Genomic DNA, 27736 nt, shown 5'->3' with positions numbered 1-27736 from the left:
CCCTTCTAGAATGTACCGGCTGGGGAGCAGAAAAGGGAGCCCCATGTGATGAATTATCTTTGAGGAGCCTCCTGAATTGGAACCTCTGCTCCATCTCCGACCAGCGGAGGGATTATGAACAAGCTACCTGACTGCTGAGCCTCAGCTTTTCCCATCTGCTCATGAGCCCTGTGCCGCTCCCTTCTCTCCCGTCCGCTCCATTCTTTACTGTCTGTGGGTGTTATCTGCCTCTCAGAGGGCGGAGCTAGTATGGGCACCAACTACCAGATTTTCTGCCCTGTGACCGCTCTCCTTCGTCCCATCTGCCCTCTGAGGACAACAAAACAGCTCTTGGTGTTTCCACGGCACTTCCCAGGACACAGCTGCCTCTGGGGTCCCACAGGTTAGAGCAGTGGTAGTCCACCTGGTCCCTACCGCCCACTAGTGGGCGTTCCAGCTTTCATGGTGGGCGGTAGCAGAGCAACCAAAGTATAGATAAAAAGATAGATTTAACTATAGTAAGTTGTTTTATAAAGATTTATTCTGCCAAACTTAGCAAAAATCCGACATAAAGTACTGGGTAAGTAATTATTATTATATGCTTTAACTTGCTGTAAATCTGCTTTATAAATTTTATAAAGTAAAGTTACTTTCCTACTTTATAAATCACCATTACTGTGGAACCAGTGAGAGGTTAGAAAATTTTACTACTAACAGAGATACAAAAGTGGGCGGTAGGTATAAAAAGGTTGACTTCCCCTGGGTTAGAGGGTCCCACAAGTACCTGGGGACAAAGCCCTGGGCTCCTGCGCCCCTGCCTCCTGCAGCCCCCTGCAGTGATGAGCAAGCAGCTTGTGGATGAGCGGAAGCACTGAGGGACCGAATGCTTTTTCTGGCACCTTTTTGGAGGAAGTGACAATAGCTATATAGCTGGGTGGGGCTCCGTGAGCTGAAGGAGGTTCGGGCCAGGTTGGTGTCACCCATGGGTGCACCACACCCACGGGGGAGGAGCAGCAGGGGCTCAGACTGGGAACAAGGGTCAGCAGGGGTCCCTGCAACATCTCCCTCTGTGCCAACTTTGGAGAGAGAAGCCCTGAGGGAGACAGAATTGGCAAGCTCCACAGTTGGACTCAGGAGCCAAAGAAAATCAGGAATGGCTGTTACATAGCCAGCTGTTTAAGCTTTGAAGTTTACCAGACCCGTAGTGGTTGATATATGGCAGAGGATGGTCAAGATGCCTCTGTCAGCGCTGGGAGGCCCCTGCCTAACAGCCTGAGGAGTAACGCTAAGCCAACCCTTATAGCCTTTGTAGGGCCAATCATGTGTGCTTTGGTGCCCTCTTGTGGATTTATGTGGTATATACATGAGGCTTGCAATGGGTTTTAGCCACATCTTAACCCTTTGTTTTTTCTCTTCCTGCACCACCCCTTCCTGGTAAATAACACAAAACCGCAGGCACGCTTAAGCAATGACATCAGTTGTGGATACCATAAGAATCATCTCCCTAGCACCATGAAGGGAAGGACTTATTAACACGCAAGTATATTTTTCTGATCCCCAAAGGTTATAAAACTTTTTAAGAAATTGATTGTTCAGGGAACGAAAAGTAAGGACAGTGGGCCATTCAGTCAGTCAGTCAGTCAGTCAGGGTTTACTGAGCACCTCCCTGTCCAAGCCCGGAACCATGGATGCTGGACACAGCCGTGGCATTATGCTAAGAGCACAGCTTGTGAAATCAGGCAGACATGGGGCTGGATTTCAGCTTTGCTTTCGACAAGCTTCATGACACTAAACAAGTTATTTATTAAGTCTCAGTTTACTTGCTCAAATAGTTAGGGATGATGGCATCTCCCTCATAAAGCTAGAATGAGAATTAAATGAACTCATGGTATAAAGCGCTCGGCCCTTAGAATGTCCACGGCTGGTTGTTCCTGACATATGGAATGGCTGCCAAGTCTGGGAAGAGATGAGAGCACATAATAGATGCTTGTTGATATTTTGTTTCAATACATAACAAAATAATATCATCTAAGTTTCCAGACCTTACGACCACTGTGTTCACCCCTGCCCTTGATGAGTTTTCAGTCTAGAGCAGGGGTCTCAAACTCAACTCAGCATGTGGGCCGCAGAGCAAGATCACAGCCGTTCGGTGGGCCGCACTAGGTCTACAAAAGGCAACTGTTACGCAACACTTTTCTCACTGCAGTTGAAAACAAAAAAAATCAGTACAACAAGCACAATCGTACATGCAGTTTACTCAGTGTCACAAAACGACCAGAAACTGTAGTTCGCATCACAACTGCTGTTAACTAAGCTAATATCTAGCTAGGATGCTAGAGAAATGAAAAATACAAGTAGGCCCCTAGGCTTACTTAATTTTATCCAAAATATTTTGAACTTCGTGGATTAGTCTGCAGGCCGCACCAAATTGTTCGGCGGGCCGCATGCGTTCCGCGGGCCACAAGTTTGAGACCCCTGGTCTAGAGCAGTGGTTCTCTAAGTGGGCTCTGTGGACCATCAGTTCCCAGTAGCATCAGCATAACCTGAAAACCTGTTATGAAATGCAGATTATCAAACTCTCTGAATCAGAAACTCGAGGGGTGGGGCCAAGCAATCTGTTTGAACAAGCCCTCCAGGAAATTCTGATGCACACTCAAGTTTGTGAACCACTGATCTAGGGAAAATGACAATGTGTAAACAAGTAATTACAATACAGGTGGGCTTCCCTGAAGAAGTGACATAATGAGTAGAGTCTTGAAGAATGAGCAAGCAGTCACAGGTGGACACAAGCCATGCTGCAGAAAGGATGAGCACTTGCAAAGGCTGGGAGGCATGGAATCGAGGTGAGTGTTGAGAGAACCAGAGCAATTTGGTCCGGCAAACTGGGCGTGTGGGAGACAGGGCAGGAGAAGGAAGGCAGGAGCCAGATTGTGAAACCTTTCCAAGTGCCAGAGTTTATTCTGTAAGTGAAAGCATGAAAGGTTTTTAACAAAGAATGAAACAACCGCATTTGCATTGTGGAAGAAAGCATCCCTTAAAGAAGATGTGGTACATACATACAATGGAGTACTACTCAGCCATGAGAAATGATGACATAGTGCCATTTACAGCAACATGGATGGACCTTGAGAACATTACACTGAGTGAAATAAGTAAATCAGAAAGAGCTAAGAACTATATGATTTCACATATAGATGGAATATAATACTGAGACTTATGGACATGGATAAAAGCAAAGTGGTTACCAGGGGGAAGGGAATATGGGGGGGGGAAGGGGACTTGAGCGAATGGGGAGGGGGTGAGGGAAGGGTGTAAAGAGGGACAAATATAAGGTGTCAGAAAATGATTTGACTTTGGGTGATGGGTATACAACATAATCAACAGTTCAAATGCTATAGAAATGCTCATCTGAAACCTATGTACTCTTGTTGATCGATGTTACCCTGTTAAAATTAATTTTTTAAATAAAATTTAAAAAATTTTTTTAAAGAAAGAAGAAAGCATTCTTGCAGCACTATGGCCTGGAGGCAGGAAGATAAGTTGGAAAGCTGCTAGAATGACCCACGTAAAGCCGATGTGGGCATCAACTCAGGAGGTGGCCACGGACAATGGGAAGTAGGTGGGTTGAGAGATATTTAGGAGAGCTGACAGGCCCTGAGGGGGAGGGGCTGGGGCTGTCTCTGAGGTTCTGCCTTGGTGGCACTGCTGATGAAGAGGGGACACGTGTTGCGATGGGAAGGCTATGAGTTCAGGACGGGACATGCTCTGGGCTGGAAGCTGGAGCAGGAGTTAATTATGCCTCTGTTGTTTATCTCCAAACAGTTTTCATTTATCTATTTCAGCAAACTTTGGGTTCCTATCATGTGCCAGGAAGTTTTTAGAACAGAGGGGAACACAAAATAGCCAGAATCTGCTCTCCGGGCTGACGTGGCAGTGGTGGGGGATCACCAGCAATAAGTTGAGTAAGCAAATACATAAACAAAAACCTTTCAAGTTGTGGTAGGTGCAATGAAGAAAAGTAAAAGACACGAAGGAGGAGAGAGGGTGATCTTCAGATGAGATAGTCAGGAAAGGTCCCTCTGAGGAGATAACACCTGAGCTAAATAATAAGTAAAATCCAGATGGGCAAAAACAGGAGGAAAGTGCTCCCAGGCAAAGAGAATAGCAAATGCAAAGGTCCTGAGGTAGGAATGAACTTAGCATGATGGAAAAAAAAGAAAGATAAAAACCACTGTAGCTGGCCAGCTGTGGCAGATGAAGACAGGGCCAGACCATAGTGGGTAGAAAGATTTCTGTGACTGATGCGAAGAGATGGTACCTGTGAAAGTGTTTAAGCAACAAGCTTGAGAACCAAATGTACATAATCAAATAGTAAGATTGTATCTTGAAGGAGCAAGGAAGGAACATCTTAACTGAAGCAAGAAGGATTTGGGTTCAATTTCAGGGAAAGCTCAGGCTATGAGAGCCATGTGACATCAGAACAATTTCCAAAAGAGATAGTTTGCCGATTGTTTTTTGGTTTTGCTTTTGTTTTAAGAATATGGTTAACTGTGAAGCTGCTATAAGTGCTGGCGAACCTTGAGGTGGGAATGGAAAGGTAACCTCTCGTGGTACAGAGAGATGAAGCTTTCAAAAAAGAGAGGGAGGAGAAGGAAAGGAGAAGGTGGTCCCCTTCCGCTGACTGGGCAGGGGCTCCCTCTGAGCAGCCACCCTCTCTCCCAGCCCTGCAGAAGCTCAGGCCACTCTAGGTGGGGAGGCCCACAGGCCTGAGCACGCTGAGCCTCGCCCGTGGGAACAAAGCCAGGACCCAGCCTGGCTGGGAGATGGAGAGACCCAGGGCAAGGCAGAGGGAAATCAGTCCAATGGGGTAGATGTGGACCACCCCAGCCCAAAGAGCTGTTCCCATGGTTACATCAAGGGTGGCCCGTTCAGCTGCTGAGAGCATGAGCTATCCCGGCCCACAGAGGGGCCTGACCAAGCTCCTAGAGAGAAGCATGGCACTGGACACACTCCTGCCACCGCCAGGACCACAGTGCCCCCCATCAGGAAAAGCAGGAGTGACAGTAGCAGCCTTGTTACCGCCCACCTGCTTGTCTGTGCACCCCCTTCACACCTTCCCTCCAGCTGGCTCATTGCCTGTTCTCACAGCAGCCAGGGCTCTGTCCCCTTCCTTTGAAACTTGGTCCTCTGTGTCTGCAACAGCCTCTCTTCTCTGTTAGCCATCTCCCCTCCCACCTACAGAGCCAAGCCCAATGCTCCACCCACCCCACCCTACCTTAGAAACTTCCCACGATCGACACTGGCTCTCCCAGGCCAACGTAAACACGCAGAGACACACACCCAGCTTTCTCTGCAGCTCGCTCGGAAGCCTTGCACCTCCTGGCCATTCAGAGACCCCACCAAGGCTTTCAGTGAAAAGCCAGACCCTTGAACGTCCTCCCCTCTCAAGAAGGCATCAGTAACAAGCACAAAAGCAGGACCAACAGGCATAGCAGAAGCAAACTCCATCTTACTCACTTGATATAATACACAGCTCCTTCCCGGGTGGAATCCATCTCCCAGCCCTTGGGCAAACCTGTGAGAAAGCAGAATCATAAAACTATCCTCTCTCCCTTCCCGGCCCCACCAGCCCGACCTGCACTCAGGTGGAATGGGAGCTGGGAGAATTAGGAATATTCAGATAAGCCAACAGCATTCAAACCAAGCGTTTCTCCCTTTTTATACATTATTCTTATCAGTCTGTTTCCAACAAATACTAATGAGCTGTGGCCAAATGAATCATCACCTCGCAGAATTCACCCATTCATTCTACAATCTTTTATTGAGCATCTACTCTGCAGGGCTCTGTGCCAGGCCCCAGGGATGCAGCAGTGAACGCACAGATGGTGGTCCTGAAGGGTCCCCAGGGCCATCCCACAGCCCACTTATTTCACAGCCGCAGAAGCTGGAGCCACGGGTGAGTCACTTGCCCCAGACCGCACAGATAATTAGTGCCCGGGGCAGTGTTATTACCTCCAAACTCTGCTGCTGAAGATGAGACACCGAGGACCTAGGAAATCAGTCCCAGGAAAATAGACTTTTAAATAATTTGTTAATAGCACTTCAGAAAGAAATTATCCATGGAAATGCTCCGAGTGGTGACTCACAGACCTGCTGAGTGAGCAGGGACTGAATGGCTGGGGAAGGTGACCTTGGCCCAGAGGTGCCTGGGCAGTCACCACTGGAGTCTCAGCTACGCTGGACAGCTCCGGAGAGAAGCACTGCCGTCTCCAGAGAGCGCCGTCAGTCTGTCTCATCTTGCCCACCTTCCAAATCAGCCCCTGGGGGCAGCACCCAGTCTTCCCAGCAAATAGGACTACTCCGCCCTGAACAGAGCTGAAGGAGTCTTTTGAGAAACCCAAGGGAATCTATTGTCAGAGGTGGGGACAGAGAACTTCAGGGAAGAGCATTCATTTTGGGGTGCAAAAGCCCCCTGGCTGACATACAGGAAAGCAGGTGTGGGATCTCTTGACAATCAGTGCCACCTTTTCAGTCCAAATGCCCACCTTGTATATGAGGTCTATGAAATGTAGGTCTGGATCTCTCCAGCCATATTATCAGCTGGGTTCTATTACAGAGAGCTCTTATTTATCAAGGGTTTATTTCCAAAGTTGCTGCTGATAGTAATGCTACTGCTTCAACACAGTAGGGCAGCTGGCTGGCCCGCCTCCCCCCTAACCACCACCCCAGCCCCGGATTTGACCCATTAAAATAATAACACCAGCTACCACTTAGTGAGCACTTCCCTCCTCTAAGCTACACGTCTCACCACCGCTAGCACATTTAATCGGCAGAGCAACATCACATAACAGGCATCACCCCAAACACTTTCACAGGTAACAAAACTGAGCCCAGAGAGGTTAATCAACTTGCTTAAGGTCACACAGGAAGTTTCTAAGCCAGAATGTGAGTCTGGTCTGCTGCCTCCAAAGCTCACATTCTTCCCTCTGTGCTGCTCTATAAATGCTACTTGTTCCCCTCTGTCCCTGTGGGAGGACGTTCTCATTCAGAAGGGCGTGGGTTGGCAGCCTCCCCAAGTAGAGGGATCCCCATTGGGTCAGAATCATAAAAATCCTGCTACTGTGATGTGCCTGGGAAAGAGGCCAGTGTGGATGATGTCCCCTGCCTTTTCCAGCAACTTCCCTCCACACTGCCCTCTTTGCCTGGGCAACACCAAGAGTACTTATATTCTTGTCCAGGCGGAGTGCCCGCTGAGACAGCTGCCCTCCCAGCAAGCTTCGGGGGCATCTTAACCCCTTCTCAGCCTTGGACGATGAGGTGGCCACAACCCAAAATGAAAGAATTGGCTCACAGGCTTTTATGCATCTTCCAGTCCTGCCCAGAGTCCTGATAAGGTGGATGGACCAGACTGAGAAACACCTAAGAAAACAGCCCTGCCTCGGTCAGGAGGCCTTGCTTTCTATCAGAAATAGTGACAATAACAACAGCAGTCATCTCTGCTGATATTGACTCTTGCATATTGAGGGCCGCAACATTTTGAGCTTCATAATCCTAACCCCATTTTACAGATGAAGAAGCCGAGTGCTGGAAAAATTAAATCACTTGCTCAAGACCACACTAAGAAAAAGTAGAGCCAGAAAGCGAGCTCCAGTCTCCCTGCCCTCCATCTTAGCTGTTTGACCCTTATTCCGCTTTACTTCCTAGCCACGTGGCCTTGAGGCAGGGACTTCTTCTCTGCTCCTCAATTTTCCTACTTGAGAATGAAGGACTTGGACTCCAGGATCCCTGACTTCCCTTCTGGCTCTAAAAACACAATGATCCAGCCTAGAATCTAAAAGAAATAGACCGTGGGCAAGTCAACAGCTTCACTCAGTGTGCCCAGCAATGCCACCGTGACCCACAGCGGCCCAGACTACTAGAGCCACGTGCCTGCTCTGCAGTCAGGTGAAGGGCTAGAAGACCAGTGGGGATGTCTCTGGCGGCCTGAAGAGAACCCCAGGCCTTCTGACTCTTTGCGTCTCCAACTCTTCAATTTAGACGAAATCCTCTTTGCCCGTACGTGCCCACCGTTTCCCACTAGCCTGGACGTTCCCGGAGGACTCGGAGTAGAGCATTCTCCATAGTAAACAACCAGTGTTGGCCCTGTCCCCTTTTCATGTTCCCCCAACGTGAAAGAGTTCCTACTAGTCATGTAGGGCTTTTTAAATTTAACTTAATTAAAATTTAAAATGCAGTTCCTCAGCAACACTAACCACATGTCAACACTCAGTAGCTACTGTGACTAATGGCGACTGTGTTGGGCAGCATGAAGAGGGCACACTGCCATCACGGCACAACGTTCCGGCCCAGCTCAGGAGGCTGGGCTTGCCCAGTTCAGAAGCAGGAGGAGGAGAGAGGAGTCAAATCTCTGTTCTTGCCTTGGCCGGCTGGCTCAGTAGATAGAGCGTTGGCCCGGCATGCAGACATCCCGGGTTTGATCCCTGGTCAGGACACACACGAGAAGCAGCTTCCTGTTTCTCTCCCCTCCACCCTTTCTCTCCACCTTCTCTTCCTCTTCCCCTCCTGCAGCCAGTGTCTCGATTGGTTCAAGCACTGGCTCCGGGTGCTGAGGACAGCTCAGTTGATTCGAGCATCAAGCATCAGCCCAGACAGGGGTTGCCAGGTGGATTCTGGTCAGGGCACATGCAGGATTCTGTCTATCTACCCTCCTCTCACTTAAAAAAAAATCTGTGTTCTCTAATGTCTTTCCCAGAGGTGAACTGCTGAGGCTTGAAAAGACCTGGGAGTGATCACCAACCCTCCCGCAATAGCCCCCGGATGCTGGACGTCGTGTTCAGCTGAGTCCATCCATGGGGAAAGGAAACATCAGAAGCAAAGTCCTGCTGCCACCTCAAACCATTGCTTCCTTTTCGACTGCAAAGGTAGGGACAGGTGAGCTTCCTACCTGGGCTGGAGCAGTGTCCACTCTGGATGGGTGATTTCGTACCAGGGTGCACCCAACTGGTTGACTTTTCCTCATCACTATGGAAAACAAAGAAGAATGTCAGATTCAAGAGAGGCTTCCCTGAGAGGGACACCTGCCTTCAAATTCACTGACCATCTGATTCCAGATGCCTGAGACGGGAGCATCCACACTCCATTCATTTGTTCACATTCACAAAGTATTCACTGAACAGGCTCTGAGGATTCAGAGAGAAGTAATATCTGATCCCTGACCTCAAAGAAACATTTAGCCTGACCTATGGTGGCGCAGTGGATAAAGCGTCGACCTGGAATGCTGAGGTCGCCGGTTTGAAACCCTGGGCTTGCCTGGTCAAGGCACAAATGAGAGTTGATGCTTCCTGCTCCTCCCCCCACTTCTCTCTTTCTCTCTTCTCTAAAATGAATAAAGTCTTAAATATAAATAAATAAGTGTTTTTTAAAAAAGAAAGAAACATTTAAAAAGAGTTGCATAAAATAATGTTGTGTGTCAACTGTACCTCAATTTTTAAAAATAAAATAAAAAGGTAGTTCCTGTTCTGTGACAAAAAGTGTAATCCCCATTGCAGCTGCACACAGAATGTTATACTGTCACAGAGATGAGCACTAATTGGAGTAAAGGTGAGGAAGAGGAACGGCATGAGGGCTTCACTAAATAGGTGACATCTGAGATGATGTTGAAGTCACATGGGATGAACAAGAAAGTTCCTTAAGTGGCAGCTTCTCCATGGATAAGAAAGGAGAAGGCCAGGTGAACCAGCATATATTTTCATTCACATTTCCTAACATAGGAATCTTACCAATGATGTATATGGGATTCGGTGAGGTGAAGTAATTGGCTCAAAGTCACACAACCAGTAAGTGATGAAGCCAGGATTCAGACCCAGGCCCACACCTCCTAAAACCTGAGTGTTCTCTAATATCTCACGCCCAGCAGGGTGGGCTCCGCAGCAACACAGGTCTCCTGCACTCTGGCCTCCGGGGGCAGATAACCCAATGGTATTTCTCAGCCCGTACCAACCAAGTGACACTGACTCTTCCAGAACAGCTTTGAAGCACCTCACCTACCTGGCCAGTCCAGGTATGAGGAGGAGAGGCCTCTCAGATCACCCGTATCATCCACGCTTTGAGAGGGGTGTCCTTGGGCAAAATTACACTCAATGCTTTTAAGGTATAATTAATATATAACAAACTCCATTAAGAAAGGCTCACAAAATTTTTAGTAAAGCAAGCTACATAATGAACTGCACAAATTTAAATGTACAATTTAATTTAAAGTTTTAACACAGTATATACCCATGAAACTACCACAAAAATCGAGAGGTGAACTCTGCCAAATTTTCTTTGTGCCCTTCTGTAAACCCCTCCCAGGTTTTGCTATCCGCACCCTCCCCCCAGCAACAACTTCTCTGCTTCCTATCACTATGGATTTGTTTGCATTTTCTAGAGTTTCTAGAGTGTTACACAAATGAATCCCAGCGAAACCTCTGATGCTTTCCTTCCTGTCTTCCTCCCTCCCTCCCACATGGTAGCATGTGTATATGGTCCATTCTATCTCATTACCGAGTAGTGTTCCATTGTCGGATGTACCATTGTGTGTTCATCCCCTTTCTTGTTGATAAACATTGTGGTTGCTTTCAGTTTGGGGCCATTCCAAATACAACTGCTATGAACATTCATGTCCAAGTCTCAGTGTACACATAGGCTTTCTTTTCTCTTGACGCCACTAATTTTTCTCTAAGTGTGGAGACTCTAAGTGTGGAGACCCTCAGCAGGAAGAGATTTCCCAGCTGACCCACCCCTCTAATGAGGAGAGGAGAGAAGAAACAACGGCACTGTTCTGGGGCCCTGGAGACATTGTGCACCATTGGAGATGACCCCTGGGCTGGGCTCTGGTCCTGGGAGGCAATGGAATAGGCGGCTGAGGAAGCTGAAGTCCAGCCAGGGGGAATTGTGAGAGGGGACATTCATTCTTATACCTCCTCTCCTGCCGCCCTGAGGGTTCTGGCCCAGACCCCTCTCCTACTCGCACACTGTAGCTCCCTCAGACTTCGGGTTCATCTCCAGTTTGCCTGGAGATGGTGAGCGATTACAAGGTCACAGGGTGGGCACAGCCCCACCACACCCTCAACCTCTTCTTCTCCCAGCCCCTCCCCATGGCAGGCTCTGGTCTAGAACAACGCAGTCCCAGGCTATCTCCACTCCAGCTTTGGGCTGATGGGGAGACTGTGGAACTGGTGAAACTGGGAGGATTCATGTCACTGCAAATCCACAGTCTTCAAGCTTAGCTGGGCCCCAAGTACCATCTAGAATCTTCTTCAGCGACCCCAGTCAGTTGCCATTTGCAGATCGTTCTAAAGCTTTCCCACCAACCTCAAATCTCACTCCTGCCTCTCCTCCCCACCCCATCCCTTCTCCGTGGATATCTTATCTATTAATTCAAGAAAAAATAGAAAGCATTAGACAGAAGCTTTCCCAATGCACCCAACCATGCTATCTCCCAAACTTAGCCATGTTCCCACCCATCCTTTCAGACCTGCACCTACATTGGAGAAGAGGTTTCCTGCTCCAAAGGCTAATCCTTCTGCCAGGGTGGTAGTTCCCATCCTCTCTTATCTTTTATAGCATCTTGTTCTATGGGGCATCTATATTCTACTGAAGACTGGAAGACTTGAAGAACTTCCTCCTCCCTGTCAGGTCCACGTCCTTAGCCCTCACTCCTGTTCATGTCTTCCAGGGTCTGACCCCTGCCTTCCTCATTGCTGCCTCCCCTTCCACCTCCCGTCTCACGCTCCTCTCTTATTGACCAAACATCCCTCTTGGAAACCCGTCCTTTCTGTTTATCCCCACTTCCTGGTCTCCCACTCGGAAATCCTGCAATCTGGTTTCTGCTTCCAGCCCTCCCTCACAACCATTTCCTAGAGGTCGTTAAAGACCACCCCCTGCCCCAGTTCCTAAATCCAGGAGACACACCTGACTTTTCCACTGTTGACCCTTCCTTCCTTCCTAACATTCTTCCTCCTCACCTTCTGGGGCAGCAGCCTTCCCTGGCCCTGGTTCTCTCTACCTTTGTTATCCCTGGATCATCTTCTCTTCCTCTATTCTTTCTTTAAACACTGGTCTGTCTGGACACCCTCCTGTCTTCTTTCTCCCCTATTTCAGGGCGGTTCCACTTCTACATGATGACTCTCAGGACTCACCAGCCCAGGCCTTTCTCAAGTTCTATGCTAGCGGACGTTACCTCCTGAATACCCCACAGAGACCTCAAATTCAATATTTCCGCACTGAATTTGTCCCCCCCAAACTCCGTTCCTGTTCCCACACTCCTGATCTCTATCAAACTAAAGTTAACAATTTTGAGATCTATCTTCGATTCTCCCTTTTCCCTTCCTTTCCCAACACCCAGGCAGTAGCCAAACGCTCTCGATTCCATGCCTGAGGATTTCTCCCATCTCTCCGTCCCTTTCCCTCTGCTTTCACTACTGAAATCCAGGGCCCCAGCAGCTGTCTCCTGGACTTTTGCAGTTGCTTCCTACCTGCTCTTCATATCTCAAGTTTCCCCCTGTCCCCCTGTTCAGCCCCCAGATCATCTTCCACCTACCTATTCAGCTGCAAGAGGGGCCTTCTAAAATGCAACCCTAACTATGTCAATCTTCTGTTTCCAATCTCCTTTGGTTTCCTTTCACCTACAAAATCAGGTTTAAGCCCCTTAGCCTACCACACAAGGCCTCTACAAAGATGCCCCTTTCCTGGTTCTTTTGTTTGTTTTATTTTTTTGTTTGTTTTGTTTTTTTACAGAGACAGAGAAAGAGTCAGAGAGAGGGATAGACAGGGACAGACAGACAGGAACAGAGAGATGCGAAGCATCAATCATTAGTTTTTCGTTGCGCATTGCGACACCTTAATTGTTCATTGATTGCTTTCTCATATGTGCCTTGACCGCGGGCCTTCAGCAGACCGGAGTAACCCCCTTGCTCGAGCCAGAGACCTTGGGTCCAAGCTGGTGAGCTTTTACTCAAACCAGATGAGCCCGCGCTCAAGCTGGCAACCTCGGGGTCTCGAACCTGGGTCCTCTGCATCCCAGTCCGATGCTCTATCCACTGCGCCACTGCCTGGTCAGGCGCTCCCTTCCTGTTTTTGCCTCATCTTTTACAGCCTCCACTCCATCTCTAGGGATCCCTGCACATGTCCTAGGTAACCTGTGCCCTGGACCCTCTCAGTGCCCTCCTTCCCACAGGCCTCTCTGCACCACAGCCCCTTTCCCCTAGACTCTCTCCTCCTCCGGAAGCAGCTCAAATGTTTCCTCCTTGGGGAAGCCCTGCCTCAACTACCCGAGAGCATCAGTTCTTTCCTCCTCCTGTTGCCGTGGCATCGTGCAAATACCTCTCGAATGTATCCTGTTATTTTCTAAGTATTTATTTATATTTTCTTCTTACTCCCTTCAAGGAAAAATCTGTATCTTTTTTTTTTTTTAATCTCCAATGCCTAGCCCTACAGCAGACAAAGCATGGATGCTCAGTAAATGTGTGTGGGGGGGGAGGAAGAAAAGGAGCAGGAAGGGCAACAAGAGATTGAGAAGAAAGATGAGAGTCAGATTAATACAGCGTGTCCGTAAAGTCATGGTGCACTTTTGACCAGTCACAGGAAAGCAACATAAGACGATAGAAATGTGAAATCTGCACCAAATAAAAGGAAAACCCTCCCAGTTTCTGTAGGATGATGTCGCAGCATGTGCGCATGTGCAGATGATGACGTAACACTGTGTATACAGCGGAGCAGCCCACGGCCATGCCAGTCGAGATGTGGATGGTACAGAGGAAAGTTCAGTGTGTTCTGTGGCTTGCTAAATTCGAATCCATGACCAAAGTGCAACATGAATATCGGCGCGTTCATAACGAAGCACCACCACATAGGAATAACATTACTTGGTGGGATAAACAGTTGAAGGAAACTGGCAGTTTGGTGGAGAAACCCCGTTCTGGTAGGCCATCAGTCAGTGATGAGTCTGTAGAGGCTATACGGGATAGCTACCTAAAGAGCTGTAAAAAATCTGTGCATGAGCCCCATCGAACTGCACTGAATAGGTATGAAACTGGGAGAGTTTTCCTTTTATTTGGTGCAGATTTCATATTTCTATCGTCTTTTGTTGCTTTCCTGTGACAGGTCAAAAGTGCACCATGACTTTACGGACACACTGTACTTCATCGGAATAGCCGAGGAACTCGTGGAAATTCAGATTCTAAGGCTCCACCCTAGATCTTCTGAGTCAGAACCTCTGCAGGTAAGGTCAGGTTTGACCTTTTTCATAAATTCCTTGGATGTTTCTAAGTCTCAAACCAGGGACAGCAAAAACGCTAGTTTTAATATTGTGGAAGCTCTGTTATTTAAGAAGCTAACCCAGGGGTCAAGAACTTTAGTGGAGTTCATTTCTAAGATAATCTAATTACAACCTCAATTATGATCATAGTGATGATAATTACAGAAGAAAGGCCTACAGCAAATGTAAAAACTGAGGAACACCAAAGAGAAACCACTGGCGCCTTGCAAAGGCAGTTTATTCCGGGGGAGCAAGCAATGCGCTCAAGTCGGCAGATACTGGACTTAGGCTGAGCTCTGATTTAACAAGTGGCTTTATCTCCAACGAGTACTCTCAATCTCTGAGGACCGTGCTTGCCCTTCTAAGAAAGGAGGGGGTTGCATCTGAGATCCCTTTAGCCCTAATGTTCTGCGAGGGGTTATCTCGAGGAAGGGACCACTCATCCTGTGTAACAGCTCAGAATGCTGTGCTTGTAGACTTGCTATATTATCAGGAGATTTCTATTCTGGCAAAAGATGACTATAGTAGGAGAGGGCCAAAATAGCACCAGTGGGGCCACTCTGTTATAATGAGATTATGCCAAAGCCATTTTGGTTTATGAAATTAATATAACAGTGCTAGTATATTACTGAGAGCAGCAAAGGCTGCTCTCTCTAAAGAACACTGAACGTACTGTGGGCTTCTTCTCCTTCCCCTTGACCACAGCCCCATAAAGACGCAGGAAAGAAGAGGCTGTGGGCCTGGGAACACTGAGTCTGGGGTGAGGAAATGCCAGGACCTGAGTGGTAGAGGCAGGGTCCCCTGGTATTTTGTCACTTAGCCCAAGTTTTCCCTTAGGAGGAGGAGTGAAGGGCAAGAAAGAAAGAACTCTCCCCTGGCCCTTTCAGTAGACTGCACAGAGCTGAAAGGAAAGCCTTGCAGGCGGGCCCCTGGGTCTAGTCACCCTCCTCAGGGCCCCCCTTCCCATTTGTGACTGGAGGGGGCGTTAGGCCATCACCTACCTGGCCTAGCCCTGCCCTTGCAGACTTCAGGAATGCTGAGCCTGTGCTGGACTTTGATCCACTAAGGAAAAGGCGGGAGACCCATTCAAACAGGCATGGTGATAAACTTATTAGTCATGCATGTTCCAGCCACCACTTCCCCCTACCCTGGCCGCCAGCCCCCAGCCCTGCCACCTTTCAAGTTGGACAACTTCAAAGAAATTAAAAAATAAATGAGACAGACAACATACTTGATAAAGAAGACTCTCCCATCGCGGTCAACTCCGTAGGTCCACCGGCCAGGCAAGTCCAGCCAGTCAACCTCATCAGCCATCTCCGGTCCTGCTGCCGTCTGGGTCTCCAGCGGCGGGGGTGCTGAACTGGCAGGAGCGTCCCACCCGCAGCCCCCGCTCTGCTCCTGCTAGAGGCAGTGATGGGGGGCGGGGAGGGGGGTCTGATGTGGGTGCAGCCCCAGCTGGCGGCGTCCCCCCGGGTCCCTGACAGTGGCTCCGGCCTCTCCCTGAAGGCAGCTGGCCGCCAGCCGGGCAGCAGGGAGCCGGCAAGACTTAACCCCAGCGGGGCCGAGCGTGCTCAGCGCCGCCCAGCCCGAGCCCGGCTCCACCTGCCTGCTGCTCGAGCCCGCACTCCTCTCCGGACGCCTGTGAACTTGGGGACTGGAGATCGGCGCGATGCGAGCTCGGACACCCCCGGCCTGGACCGCTCAGGGCAGCTCCAGGTCTCGGTCCCTGCTGCTCCCAGCGGCCGGCGGGCTGGCCGGCGGAGCGGGGAGCAGGTTGCTGTGTGCGCCGGGAGTATTTCCTCACCGCCCCAACTCCCAGCCCACACTTGAACCTGCGGCGGGAGGGGAGGCGGAGCCAGGGCACCGCCTCGGAAGGTAATTCACAGCCAGAATGAGACCCAGCCCACAGGCCCCCCAGTCCAGATGCAGGGCGCGGGGAACCAGTTTGGCTGAAAGCTTTGAACCACGAACTTGAGGGACGTGTCCAGCCACTGAACAGAAAAGGGGACATGGTCAAACCTGGCTGTACTTGGCGGGAGGTTAGCAAAAGAACAAAGGTCAGATGCAGGGAAGGGTGGTGGCAGGGGTGTGGGTAGTGAGGGGCCCTCTTGCTAGGTGCCAGTGGCATTAGTCAAGCTAGTCCTTACCTTTCTTTCTGAGCACTTCCTCCAAGAAGCCTGCCATGACTAAGTAGAATCAGAGGAGGTCTTAGAAACACACTCCCAAATCAACAGCTTGTATTGTGCCTTCTCCCAAACTTTCAGCAGAAAAAGGAAAAATAAACAAACAAAAAAGAGAAACAGGAGAGAGTGTGTTCTGTTCCCAGAACACAGGTTGCAAGCATTCAATGCTGGCATCTGTATCAAAAAAGCTGCTGGAGCCTTCAGCCCTCCAGTCTCTGGGTCTGTGTCAATGTTGGGCTCCAGTCAGCTTTCCCAGTTTCCTCAGGACTTGCTCCTTGGGCTTCAATTAGGTGCACACTGCTCCAATCTGTGTGTCACATCCAAGGGAATAGACTATAGGACAGACACCTTTTTTAAAGGAAGCAATGTGTCCCATGGCAATTGGCAAGCATCTGTTGAGCGAAATCTTGACTGTGAGCACTATAAGGGATTTGATTTGTTCCACCCAGGTAATTCCTATTCACCCCTTTAGTATCCACCCATGTGTCACCTCCTCCAGGAAGCCATTCTTGACTCCACCCAGACAGATTTATGTGTCCATCCTCTATGTGTCAGGCAGCCTCATTAATCGCCTTCTAGTGGAACTTATCATGCTGTAATGCAATCCTTGATTTACTCATCTGTCTGCTTTCAGTGGGCTGTGTGCTCCTCGGGGCCGGGCCTCCATCTTGCTTATCTGTAGCCCCAGCGCCTACCTGGGGCATCCAATTCATATTTGATGAAGAAGTAGTACTGGCATAACTGGGAATGACTCAACTCTAACCACAATTCTGCACTTTGGGACCTCATTTAAAGTCCTGGTAAATTTAACCATTAGCAATATCAGGGTGTGTGGAGAGACAGCTCTCTGAAAAAAGAAGCAATCAGTGAGTCTTACAGGTATCCCAAATACTCATCTGGAGGGTATAATGTGTGTACGTCTGATAGACAGTGAGACTAGAAAAGGCCTCAGAGGACATTCTGATTCAGTCCTCTTGTTTAAATATGGGGAATTGAGGAGCAAAGATGGGAAGGTACCAGTTAAGATCACTGAGCAAGGTGGTGGCAGAGAAGAATCGGCCCATGAGTCTCCCAGGCCAGAGCTCTTTCTATTACATTGTTTTGCCTTTAACACTGGAAATTTGCTCTCCCAATGTATATACAGGTTGGTTTGTTCCTGTGTGCCAGGTGTAAGCTGTGTGTGCTCTCCAGATGTACAAGAGGAGCAGAAATCATAACACCCAACTCTTTTTACCCTTCTCAGACCTTACAGGTTTCTAGTAGAGAAAGCAGAGCCACAGATGAGAATCCAGGCCCGTCAATTCCTGAATTGGGGAAGGTGGGAGGGCTAAGGGATCAGACCCCTCACCAGTCCCCAACCCCTGTCCCAGTCTTATGAAACACCTGTAAGACTAATCCCACTGATAAAGCACAGAGCCACCTGCCCAGCCCCTGTCATATCCGAGGATCTGAATCCAGAATTGCTGCCAAGATGGCTCCAGGGAAAATACCAGCAACCAGTGCACTCCCGGTCCAACCTGAGCAACCAGTAAGGGCGGCTGCTTGGACTGAATGTGGGTGGAAATAGGGGACAAAATGACATATATTTGAAAACATGTACTGCCGCTGATTTCTCTGAGGAGTAGGGGCTCCTGTTGATTTCTTCACGAGATTTTTGTCTTGTTTATCTCTAATATAGACTGAGGCTCCTACAAGCATTTACCTAGTCAAGAAAAGGCCAGTGGTTGTAATTTTGAATGTTTTTATTCATTTGAAATAAGAAATCAGTTTTGAAAAATACTTTTCTGTGGTGTATTCTTGCCAGTGACTTTTTCCATTTGCATTCTTGTTTATGCATTATTATCAATATTAATATAAAAGATGACCCTTGAACAATGTGTGGGTTAAGGCCACCAGCCCCCTGCACAGTTGAAAATTCACATGCAACTTTTTTTCAATCACAGTTTACATTCAATATTATTTAGTGTTAGTTTCAGGTGTACAGTATAGTGGTTAGACCAGGGGTAGTTAACCTTTTTATACCTACCGCCCACTTTTGTATCTCTGTTAGTAGTAAAATTTTCTAACCACCCACCGGTTCCACAGTAATGGTGATTTATAAAGTAGGGAAATAACTTTACTTTATAAAACTTATAAAGCAGAGTTACAGCAAGTTAAAGCATGTAATAATAATTACTTACCAAGTATTTTATGTCGGATTTTTGCTGAGTTTGGCAGAATAAATCTTTATAAAACAACTTACTATAGTTAAACCTATCTTTTTATTTATACTTTGGTTGCTCCACTACTGCCCACCATGAAAGCTGGAACGCCCACTAGTGGGCGGTAGAGACCAGGTTGACTACCACAAGGTTAGATAATCTTTTACTTTATCACGTATACTTTTGACTCCCCCAAACTTAACTATTAGTAGCCTACTTTTGACTAGGAGACTTACTGATAACATAAACAGTCAATTAACACCTAATTAAATAATATAGATATTTGTTGTTCCTCTGCAGCAAATTTTATTTTACCTCTTTAAAAGGCAACAAAGCATGTGGGTAAAATATGTGTATCAGTAAAATTTAGAAATGATTTCATTCTCTCATATATTTTGAGACCTTAGTCACTTAAATATGGTTTTGCTTCTGGTTTGGTACCTGTTGTAGATTGAATGGCCCTCCAAAAGCTGTCCATGTCAAACTCTGAAACCTAATTAACATAAGGATCTTGATAAGATTAGATTTATTCAAATGTCATTCTTCTCAGTGAGGCCCTTCCTACCCACCCTATATAAATATATGGACTATAATAGAGCAGCATCCTACCCCTTCTATTATTTCAGTTATACTTATCCTCTGAGACGCTGTACTTACTATTCTGGGTGATCTGAGTGGGCCTAAAATTCAATGACATGTGTCCTTATAAGAGAAAGACAGGGAGAGATTGAAAGAACAATGTGACAGAGGCAGAGATTTGAGTAAGGCAGCCACGAGCCAAAGAAAGTTGACAGCCACCCAAAGCTGGAAAAGGCAAAGAAGGAATTCTCCCGGAGATTCCAGAGGAAACATGGCCATCAATACCTTGATTTCAGACTTCTGACCTCTAGACTTGTGAGAGAATAAATTTTTATTGTTTTAGGCAACCCAATTTGTGCTAATTTATTAGAGCAGCCATGGAAAATTAATATAGTACCTATAAGAAAATAATAACTTAATGAGGACTGAAATTAATATTAATTATTTCTACTTCTCCAATATTCAACCACCCTTCTACTGTTCCTAGCCCCCTGAGTTTCCTTTTGACATCTCTCCTCTGCCATTGTCAGCCCATGTGGATTGGGTAGACTGGCCTCACCCCTACCCCAGCTCTATTAGAGAATGGGTCCTATAACACACAGGTGCGGCTAATCTGGCTATTTCCCTGCACATAGTAATTGGTTCAAAAAAGGCCACATGACTCACACCAAACCAATGAGATTCAGTTTTAAGAAAATCTCAGAGCCTGACTGGTGGTGGCACAGTATGTATAGGGCACCAATCTGGGAAGCTGAAGTCCCAGGTTTGAAACCTCGAGCTTGCCCACTTGAGTGTGGGCTCATCTGGCTTAAACATGAGCTCATCAACATGATCCCAAGGTCTCTGGCTTGAGAAAGGGGTCACTGGCTCGGCTTGAGCCCCCCGTCAAGGCCTGTATGAGAAGCAATCAGTGAACCTCTAAAGTGGCACAGCTACAAGTTTAGGCTTCTGATCTCTCTCCCTTTCTGTCTCTCACACAAAAAAATACCTCAGAATTCTCAGGAACCTTTTTTATCTTGGATCTGAAGCTGGCATGTGTCATTGTGCTGCTGCTGGAGGCTTCATGAGGGGAAAGCCTCCTGAAAGTGGAGCCAATACAGGGAAAAGGGGAGCCAGAAGATAAAGAGAGATTGGGTCACCCTTGTATTCCATGAGCCCTAGAACCCAGCTTGCCGGAAAAGGCTCTACCGCCTGAAATTTCAAGTCTTAGGTGCCAATAAATACCCTTACTTGCTTCAACTAGTTTGAGTTGGGTTTCTACTCTAAGCAATGAAAAAGTCCTACAAATACAAAGGTCATGTTGTCTTGTGCCCCTGTTTCTTTGACATAACCAGTGTTTCTTTCAGAAAGCCAATGAGATAACCACCTGCATTTCTAATGACTTGAGAATGGGAATTCCAGACTTCCAAGGAAACCACAATTTTAGATCAAGAAAGGGTCTTAGTGGTCATCTAGTTTAAAGCCTACATTTTTCCCTAGAGAACACTGGAGAACTCAGAGGAGTACCCAGAGTTGTAGCAATTCCATGGTAAGGTTGGGACCACAACTCAGGTCTCCTGAAAACCTGACCAGTAGAAAGCTATATTTCAATACATTTACTTCATCCTTTAAATATATTTGGTGAAGAGACTCGCATAGTTACAAGAAGATTATAACAGAGTTACCTACCCTATAAAAGAATAACTACAACAGTAGATTTTAGTGAGTGCTGGTATTTACTAGGTATATTCACCTGCAGGCTAGGCTACCAACCTCTGGTGATTTTCTTACAGGAACTAGGCAGTAAAGGAAGAGAAGGCAAGGGCCACATCTGTTGGGATTCGATATATAGTGGTGCAAATATGCAAGAGCCCAGCCAAACCAGTTGTTTTATTGAAGCTGTGCTTCTAGAAGAGCTTGAGAAAAAAGGTTTTTATTACAAAAACTACTGTACTAGTGCTGATGATCAGATTGTAGAATGTGGAGGGTTCCCTAGAGCCAGCTGAATTGGATTACATTTGTTCCACAGATATTTATTGAGTATCTTCTGTGGCCAGGTGCTCTCTTCTAGGTACAGGAAATCCAGGAATGAATAAAAGAGAAAGTACCTGCTGTCATGAAGTTTACATTTAGTAAGTACAGCGTCTCAGAGGATAGGTACAACTGAAACAATAGAAGGGGTAGGATGCTGCTCTATTATATTCCATATATTTATATAGGGTGGGCAGGAAGAGCCTCACTGAGAAGAATGACATTTGAATAAAGACTTGAAAGAAGGATGTGAGAGAGCAAGCCATGTGAACATTGGGGAAACATGTTCCAGGAGGCAGAGGAAGTAATAAGAACAAAGGCCCTGAGGCAGGAACACCTGTGGAGTGTTTGAGAAACAAGTAGGCCAGTGTGGCTGAAGCACAGTGAATGAGGGAGAGAATAGTAGGAGATGAGAACAGAGGGGATTGTTAGGAAGGGAGATCAATCCAGTCTATTGTAAGCAGATTTGCTGTTACTCTGAATGAGATGGGAAACTATTGGAAGATTAAGAGTAGGAGTGACATGACCTTCATAACTTAACTTTTTAAGAGGATGGTTCTGGCTGCTGGTTGGAATAGGGTAGAAGCTGACGTCAGCTAGAAGGCTATTACAATTTTTCAAGCAAGACATGATGATGGCTTGGTTCATGGTGTTGGGTGGGTGGAAGCAGTGAGAAATGGTCAAACTCTGAGTACCTTTTGAAAGTATAACCGACAGGATTTGCTGATAGATTACAATTGGGCTGTGAGAGGAAGAGAGGAGTTAGATTGACTCCAAGGTATCTGGTGTAAGCAATTGGAAGCATAGAGTTGCCATTGACTGGGATGGGTGTAGGCTGCAGGGAGAGCAAGCATGCCAGGAGAGAGTGAGGAAACATAAGTTCAATTCTGAACATGTTAAGTTGAAGATGCCTGTGAGATATCTAAGTAGGATACCAAAGAGATAACTGGATATACAAGACTAGAGTCTATCTCAGGAGTAGAGATACACACATTTGGTGTTTTTCAGTGATTAAAACAGCATTAAAGCCAAGAGACTCATTGAGATCACAAAGGAAATGAGTGTAGGTAGGGAGGAGGCGGAGATCAAGGGCTGAGAACTGGGACACTCCAACTTTTAGAGGTCAAGTTAATGAGAAGGAACCTGCACAGGAGGCTGAATAACAAGCAGCTAATGAAGTAGGAGGAGAACAAGAGAGAGTAGTGTCCTGAAAGTGAGCCTTGAGTGTATTCACATCACTCACAAGGAGAAGGAATGTGCGAATGGCACTTGTGTTCCAGGAGGGCTGAGGTTAGGGTGGGTTCTGTCTGAGCAGGAAGCAACTTGTACTCCTGCGTGAAAGTGTGGAGAGACAGCTCAGGTTATTTTTAAGTTGGTCTGAGAATGGGCCTGGGAAGATGATCATTTTGGCTAATGAGCCCTTGCTCACTGAAGAGAAGTGCGCCTGAAAGGTGCTTCCTTCAGCTTCATCTCTGCGTCTCTGCCCTGGCTTCTCCTGGGAATGACGCCAGCCCAAGATGGCTGACTGAGTCTTCCTGCCAAGACTGTCTCATGGAGCAGAGAATGGTTACTGGCAACTCTCCAGAGGGGGAGGGGAGGAACGAAATTTTCTATCATCAGCTCAGGGCAAGAGAGGTGAGCTGGGTGAAGCCCAGAGGGATAGCCCAGTAGTCAACCTGGTGATATTTCTTCTCTGGGTCTTTTCTTGAAGCTACAACATAGGCAACACTCTTTCTTTGCCGACTTTAATGTCTGACCTGGGGTTTTTCTAGAGAATGGCAGCTGATGCTCACTTTGGCATTTCCTGGAACACAGCAAGCACTTCGGTTCAGCTTAGTTCAATCGATTTATAAGGCACCATTAGGCCACTACCTTCATGTAAAAACTGTTCCAGCCTTCAGTTTCCTCCCCTCTCATCTTTGCCACCCACCAGCCTTCTGGTCAGTCTTCCATATTCATCAAAGACCTGGGCTCCTAGTTCAGCACTTTCTTCTCCATCCCTTAACACCTTCATTTTGGGTGATTTCAGTGCTAATGTTCATAAACTATCTATTGTCCTAACCTCACAATTCCTTATTATCCTCAACTCCAGGGATTGTCACCTCCACTTCAGTAAGTTACTCACACCCAAGCCCACACCTTAGACTTTCCCACCACTCAGATATACTCCCATCTGGAGAACATAAACTCTAATACCCACTTTCTGACCACAGTTTTGGTCTTTCTAACACCCTATTTCTCTCTTCCCTTTACACTTGTTCTTTGCCTTCCTACAGTATCTTTAGCCTCTCAAATTTTTTCCTACTCTAGTAACTAAAACTTGTTTTATTTCTATACTATTCAGCCCAAACTCATAGCCCCCCACTCATGCCCTCACTAGCCAATATCCTTGTTCACTTGTCTCCAGCCTTAACCACACTGTAAAAATCTACTCTGGATTCATCTGTCCACCTTTTCTGCTCCTATGCCTGGAAAAACATCACACCAAGCCAGTGAAGGAATTAGCCACATTGGTGCCCTGTTATTCACTCTCTTATGTCTCCCACATGCCTCTTGCTGGTCTACAGTCACTCTTAGCAGCAGACCCCATCATGATTCCAAAAGAAAATAAAGGCAACCAGAAAGGCACAGCTTCAACCTCGAACACCTTTACTTCAATCTCCCTGTGCTCTCTGTTACAACCATCTCTGCTTCTACCTATCTGTCTTTCTCTTCTCCTATCCACAGTTAAACTTACTACATGTTCCCACCCTTACAAGCACCCATTCCTTACTAGCTCTTCAGAAATATTTCTCCATCAACTATCTCCTCTTCCCTATACTTTCAAGCTTTCTGTCTCTTCAAGCTCTTTCCTTCGAGCCTATGACTAAGTTCCGGATTTCTATCATAAATAAGGATAAATGGTGATGGGAGGAGACTTGACTTTGGGTGATGAACCCACAAAACAATATAGAGATGATGTATCATAGAATTGTACACCTGAAACTTATTTACTTTTATTAAATAATGTCACCACAATAAATTCAATAAAGTTTTTAAAAAAGATTTCTACCATAAAAAAAAAAATAGCAAAACCCAACTCCATGCTCACCCCTATCCCAACCAACGTAACACCCACTCTTTCCTTCCTTTCTCTTCAATTTTCTTAAAGGAGTAAGCTATGAACTTGGTGTGCCTAATTCCTTGCCTCTCCGTTACTCACAATCAGGTTTCTGTTCCCACAGTACCTTAAAAATAGCCAAACCTATTCTGGCAAAGATAAACACTAACTCCAGGTTGCTGAATCCAATAGCTTTCTGTCCTCATCTTAGGCGACCTTCCTGACACATTAGACAGCTCTGGCCTCCCTGCATTGGGTGCTCCCGTTTGTTTCATCACTCTGTGTGCCAGCCAGCCTGAAACCCCTACCACTGACTGTCCTGTTGACCATCCTCTCTCAGTGCCTGTGGCCTTCTTGGCCTAAAGAACCCTTCTCTGTCTGCCTCTCGTTTTTCAGTTTTCCTTCAAACTGCAGCCTAGGAAGGAGCCCTGTGCCCTCGCCTGGCGTCCTGTGCTTTCACTGTTATAGCACTCATCACTGTTTGGGAAGTCACTCTCCTGTCTCCCTATAGACTGAAAGTCCTTAGGAGCAGGGACCGGCTTTTAAATCTACTTTTCTGTCTTCGTTTTACTCAGCAGCATTTGACACAGTTGGCCACCCCACCTTCGTAAAACTGTTTTGTTTGGTTTTTTTCTCTAGGCCTTTATTCCCTGCTTTGTTATTTCTCCTCCTCACTGGCTATTCCTTCTTTTCTCTTGGGTAACCGCACCTCCTCCGCTTAACCTCAAAATGTTGGCGTACTTAAACTCCGCCCTCGGCCTGCTCTGTACCTTATCTATGAACTCTCCCCAGACCATCTCCCCATTCTTTTAAATACAATCTATACACTGCTGGCTCCCAAATTCTATCTGAACTTGACCTCTCCCTTGGGCTTCCGATGTGTATATCCAACTGCCCACTCCTTCTCCACACAGGTGTTTAATACGCATCTCAAACTTAATGTAGCCAACATAGAATTTTTGATTTACACCTTCCTGAGTGCTCTTTATCTCAGTATGTGACACGATCAACAATCACTCCATTACTTGGCCCAAAATCGTAGCAGTAGTGTGACCAGCTGTCCTGGTTTGCCTGGGACTTGTCCTGCTTCTAGCTCTGAAAGCCTTATGTCCAGAAAACTCCTTAGTCAAGCAAACTGGGATGTTTGGTCATCTTACCTAGGAGTCACCCTAGATTTCTATCTATTCCTCACTCCTTTTCCAACCACTTGGATCTCCCTCCAGACATACCCTCTTTCCACTTCTAATACCACCTGCTCCAAGCCTTCATTATGTCCCACAAAGACCATCCCAATAACCTCTTCATATGGTTTTTCAACTTCCTTGGTTGGCCCACTACATTCTTCACACAATGGACAGAGGGTCTTTTCAAAGAGAAATATGATTGTAGCACCCCACACCCTTACCAGTCCAAATACTCCAATCACACTTAGAATGAATTCAAATTTCATTTCTATCGTCTCTGCAGGATCTGGCCCTTGCTTACCCATCCACTTCCATCCCATATTCTGTTGTCCTTCTTCCTGTCCCTGTCTTCTCACATTATCTTCTGATTCACTCCATCCAGCCATTCACATATAAGGTCAGAGGTCCCCTTCTCCACAATGCTTTCCCTAATTACTGTTGCCAAAGTCACTCCCTAAGTTTTCCTCTAGTGACTCCCCCATCTAAGATATAAGCTCCTTGAGAGCGGAGACCTTGACAGTCTTGTTAATATCTATGTTCTCAGCACTTGGCCTGGCACACAGTAAGTGCTCAATAAATATTTGCTGAGTAAATGAATATATTCAGCACATAATACAGGGCCTCTCACTGTACTCATAAATAATACTGAATAAACAAATTAATGAGAGTCAGCTAAGCTCTATGCTAGGCACTGAACTCACCTTAATAACAGATATATTTCTGTAGAAGTTTATGGTTTACTGAGAAACAGATGCATAAATAAAACTTTTAAACTAAATAATCATAAGAGTTACAAATATGCCAGGGAGTATGAAATGTCATATTCTTTTCTTTTTCTTGAAGAAAATGTGATCTTCTCTGGGTCCTCATCCCACTGGAGTGGCAAGAGATTGAATGGCATTTATTAATGAGCCCCTTTCCCAACCTCTAGAGTGATAAGGAGCTCCTGGGAGTCCAAAAGATCCAGGAAGGGCCCTTTAATCTTCAGTCCACCCTAGCCACCTCCTATATGGTTCTGTCTCAAGTCTTCATTGTTCCTTGATGGGGTCAGTTGCTTTTTGGTCAACCTTGGACTTGGGGAAAAGGATAGGTAGAAAGTTAAGATAGGGATTTTGTAAAGTGCTGATCCAAGCTACTCATTAGACCTTTCCAACCCCCCGTGCCATTTTCAGCTCATGCAAATCTGCTTCTGGTCTGTGAATTCCACCTTGTCTTTTCCTTGGAACTATCCTTCAAAATCTCTCTTATGTGGCCAACGTTGCTGCTTCCTACAGCTTGAGAAGATGCTAAAATGGTAAGTTATTTGTGCAAGGCAGAGTTTTTACATCTCCCATCACCAACCTGATCCTCTTTCAGAATTTCCTGTCTCAATGACATTACCTTCTTCCTCGTCATCAAGGATAGTGAAGCTGACTCATTTGTAATTATACCTGCTCCTTTATCTAATAAGCCACTAAGTCCTGTTAACTAGTATACCTCAAGATTTCCCCATTCTAACCACCCCTCTCGCTGAGCTCATTACTTTATAACTCACTTCTACAAGAACATTCTACTTGACCTCTCTATTCTAGTTGCTCTTCAGTTCAATCCATCCACCAAATGACCCAAGAGTTATTCCAAAAGAACCAGTCTGACCATGTTACTCCCTTGATGGCTTGTCACTTTATGTAGAATGAAACAGGCCAAATTTCTTAGCATGGCCTTCAAAGTACTCTACCATTTAGAGTTTGCATAACAAACCTTATCCTCTACTACACTTCTCCATTCTAGAATGTAGCCACCTTGATCAGCCTATTGCCATTTCAACAACATGCTTCCTATATTCTCCCTTTTTTTTTACAGAGACAGAGAGAGAGTCAGAGATAGAGGGATAGATAGGATCGGAGAGAGATGAGAAGCATCAATCATCAGTTTTTCGTTGCGACACCTTAGTTGTTCACTGATTGCTTTCTCATATGTGCCTTGACCGTGGGCCTTCAGCAGACTGAGTAACCTCTTGCTCAAGCCAGCAACCTTGGGTCCATGCTGGTGAGCTTTTGCTCAAACCAGATGAGCCCGCACTCAAACTGGCGACCTCGGGGTCTCGAACCTAGTTCCTCTGCATCCCAGTCTGACACTCTATTCACTGCACCACCGCCTGGTCAGGCTATTCTCCCATTTTGACCTTTTGTCTAAAGCTTATTTTTTCTACATGAAATGTCCTT

General features: G+C 46.6%; 1 protein-coding gene across 7 annotated transcripts in view; it reads right to left on the bottom strand.

Moving 5' to 3' along the window:
- PLEKHA6 (pleckstrin homology domain containing A6) overlaps positions 1 to 16131 on the bottom strand; it is a 147244-nt gene extending 131113 nt beyond the window's left edge. For 2 of the 7 annotated variants that reach the window (XM_066361997.1, XM_066361998.1), the window contains exons 1-3: positions 15507 to 16123; positions 8924 to 9000; positions 5497 to 5554 (exon numbers count right to left, since the gene is read on the bottom strand). In XM_066361997.1, the coding sequence (XP_066218094.1) occupies positions 5497 to 5554; positions 8924 to 9000; positions 15507 to 15589 (218 nt within the window). In that variant the 5' untranslated portion in view covers positions 15590 to 16123. Of the gene's footprint in view, positions 1 to 5496; positions 5555 to 8923; positions 9001 to 15506 lie in introns of all 7 variants that reach the window. The other 5 variants (XM_066361995.1, XM_066361993.1, XM_066361994.1 and 2 more) reach the window with 5 other exon arrangements.
- Positions 16132 to 27736: the final 11605 nt, after the last annotated feature.

The sequence above is a fragment of the Saccopteryx leptura genome, chromosome 2 (genome assembly GCF_036850995.1).
Source record: "Saccopteryx leptura isolate mSacLep1 chromosome 2, mSacLep1_pri_phased_curated, whole genome shotgun sequence".
In the NCBI taxonomy this organism is placed as follows: Eukaryota; Metazoa; Chordata; class Mammalia; order Chiroptera; family Emballonuridae; genus Saccopteryx; species Saccopteryx leptura.
This window is presented reverse-complemented; position numbering and strand designations above follow the sequence as displayed.